Source organism: Prionailurus bengalensis, chromosome A3, assembly GCF_016509475.1.
Source record: "Prionailurus bengalensis isolate Pbe53 chromosome A3, Fcat_Pben_1.1_paternal_pri, whole genome shotgun sequence".
NCBI classification, from domain to species: Eukaryota; Metazoa; Chordata; class Mammalia; order Carnivora; family Felidae; genus Prionailurus; species Prionailurus bengalensis.
Genome location: NC_057354.1, coordinates 55,524,995 through 55,527,867, shown reverse-complemented (window position 1 = coordinate 55,527,867; position 2,873 = coordinate 55,524,995). Strand labels below are relative to the sequence as shown.

At 70.6% G+C, this 2,873-nt stretch overlaps 1 protein-coding gene across 1 annotated transcript; it reads left to right on the top strand.

The window, feature by feature from the left end:
• Positions 1-550: 550 nt before the first annotated feature.
• POU3F3 (POU class 3 homeobox 3) lies at positions 551-2,167 on the top strand. The gene has a single exon (XM_043603049.1). The coding sequence runs from the start codon at positions 591-593 to the stop codon at positions 2,088-2,090; it is 1,500 nt and encodes a 499-aa protein (XP_043458984.1). The 5' UTR covers positions 551-590; the 3' UTR covers positions 2,091-2,167.
• The last annotated feature ends 706 nt before the right edge of the window (positions 2,168-2,873 follow it).

Below are 2,873 nucleotides of genomic sequence, written 5' to 3'. Positions count from 1 at the left end.
TTCTTTGTTGTCTCCCGTGAAATCTTCACTTAGCAGGTGGACTGAGCCCCGCGCCCGGGCAGAGTCCGCGCTCGGCGGAGGACGGCAAGAGGAGCGGGAGCCGGCGCGCCCCGCCAAAGAGCCCGGAGCGCAGGCCCGCGCCCTGCCCGGTGAGCCCCGCTGGAGCGAGCGGAACGCGCCGGGGCTGGGGGGCGGCCACGACCCCCCCTGAAGGGGGCGGCCACGGAGCGCGCCCCGAGAAGCGAGCCCCCCTCCCTAGAGCGCTGCTCCTGCTGCTCCTGCTGCTGCTGCTGCTGCTGCTGCTGACCAAGGCCGGCCGGCGACCCCCGCGCCCTGCCGAGCGGCCTTGCAGCTGCAGCCGGGGGCCGCGGCGGCGGCGGCGGCGGCGGCGGCGGGGGCGGAGGCGGCGGAGGAGGAGGCGGCGGCGAAGGCGGCGGGGCCGGCCCGGGCCCGGGGCGGGGGCGGGGGAGGAGGGGGGGGGAGGAGGCGGGAGGCGGGGGGGCGCGGCGGCGGCGGCGGCGGCGGCCGCGGCTGCTGCTGCTGCGGCGGCGGCGGTGGTGGCGGCGGTGGGGTGGCGGGAGCGGAGCGGCATGGCCACGGCGGCTTCTAACCCCTACCTGCCGGGGAACAGCCTGCTGGCGGCCGGCTCCATTGTACACTCGGACGCGGCGGGAGCCGGCGGCGGCGGGGGCGGCGGCGGCGGGGGCGGCGGCGGCGGCGCGGGCGGCGGCGGGGGCGGCATGCAGCCCGGCAGCGCCGCCGTGACCTCAGGCGCCTACCGAGGGGACCCGTCCTCCGTCAAGATGGTCCAGAGCGACTTCATGCAGGGGGCCATGGCCGCCAGCAACGGCGGCCATATGCTAAGCCACGCGCATCAGTGGGTCACGGCCCTACCCCACGCCGCCGCCGCCGCCGCCGCCGCTGCCGCCGCCGCCGTGGAGGCCAGCTCGCCGTGGTCCGGCAGCGCCGTGGGCATGGCCGGCAGCCCCCAGCAACCGCCGCAGCCGCCGCCGCCGCCGCCGCCGCAGGGCCCCGACGTGAAGGGCGGCTCCGGTCGCGACGACCTGCACGCGGGCACCGCGCTGCACCACCGCGGGCCGCCGCACCTCGGGCCCCCGCCGCCGCCCCCGCACCAGGGCCACCCGGGGGGCTGGGGGGCCGCCGCCGCCGCAGCCGCCGCCGCCGCCGCCGCCGCAGCCGCCGCACACCTCCCGTCCATGGCCGGGGGCCAGCAGCCGCCGCCGCAGAGTCTGCTCTACTCGCAGCCCGGGGGCTTCACGGTGAACGGCATGCTGAGCGCGCCCCCGGGCCCGGGCGGCGGCGGCGGCGGCGCGGGCGGCGGCGCCCAGAGCCTGGTGCACCCGGGGCTGGTGCGCGGGGACACGCCCGAGCTGGCCGAGCACCACCACCACCACCACCACCACGGGCACCCGCACCCGCCGCACCCGCACCACGCGCAGGGGCCTCCGCACCACGGCGGCGGCGGCGCGGGGCCCGGGCTCAACAGTCACGACCCGCACTCGGACGAGGACACACCGACGTCGGACGACCTGGAGCAGTTCGCCAAGCAGTTCAAGCAGCGGCGCATTAAACTCGGCTTCACGCAGGCCGACGTGGGGCTGGCTCTGGGCACGCTGTACGGCAACGTGTTCTCGCAAACCACCATCTGCCGCTTCGAGGCCCTGCAGCTGAGCTTCAAGAACATGTGCAAGCTCAAGCCGCTGCTGAACAAGTGGCTGGAGGAGGCGGACTCGAGCACCGGCAGCCCCACGAGCATCGACAAGATCGCGGCGCAGGGCCGCAAGCGCAAGAAGCGGACCTCCATAGAGGTGAGCGTCAAGGGCGCGCTCGAGAGCCACTTCCTCAAGTGCCCCAAGCCCTCCGCGCAGGAGATCACCAACCTGGCCGACAGCCTGCAGCTGGAGAAGGAGGTGGTGCGGGTCTGGTTCTGCAACCGGCGCCAAAAGGAGAAGCGCATGACGCCGCCCGGGATCCAACAGCAGACGCCCGACGACGTCTACTCGCAGGTGGGCACCGTGAGCGCCGACACGCCGCCGCCGCACCACGGACTGCAGACGAGCGTGCAGTGAAGGCAAGGGGCGCAGCGCGAAGAGGGCCGCCGCCGCCGCCGCCGCCTCCGCAGCCGCTGTCAGCACCGCCGCCAACCCCCGCCGCCGCCGCCGCCGCCGCCGCCGCCGCCGCCGCCGCCGCGCCGACCCGCACCGGGGCCGCACCGGGCCCAGGCCAGTCCGCCGCCCTCCCCTCCGCCCAAAGACAAACATGCCCGCCCTTGGAGGAAAGAGAGAGAGAGAGAGAGAGAGAGAGAGAGAGAGAGAGAGAGAGAGAGACACGGACCAAGAAGACATTTCTGAAGTCCAAGGAAGGAGGGGCAAAACACAAAACAAAAGCGTAACAAATACCCAGACTGTTTTATATACGTATATATAACAAACAAAACCGGAAGAGAAAAAGGAGGCGATCATGAGATCTCGTTTATACTGTGGTGGTGTTTCCTTTTTGTTTTTCTGTTTTCTTTTTAAAGAAGGGTGAAGATGCCTAGCGCACCAAAACTGCACTCGTGAGGTTTTCCCCACCCTAGGAAGTCCTACATGGCAACAGTGGACAGCACCTAGCACCTGCCTCGTCCTCGCCTCTTAAAAAAAAAAAAAAAAAAAAAAAAAAAAAAAAAAAAAAAGCAGCTCCCCCCCCCCCCGCCCCCGCTCTCCTTTTCACTCCCCCCATCCAAAGGGCTGACTAAAGTGATCTACCGAAACTTTCTTTCCTGGGAGCGACGTGCAAGAAAGCAGAGGCACCCTGTTTTAGTTGGCCATGTTAAAGTCATTTGGGGACAAATGGACTATGAAATAGGAAGG

What these genes read in the sequence shown, in the direction of transcription:
- POU3F3 (XM_043603049.1), top strand. Translation starts at nt 591, where the DNA reads ATGGCCACGGCGGCTTCTAACCCCTACCTGCCGGGGAACAGCCTGCTG.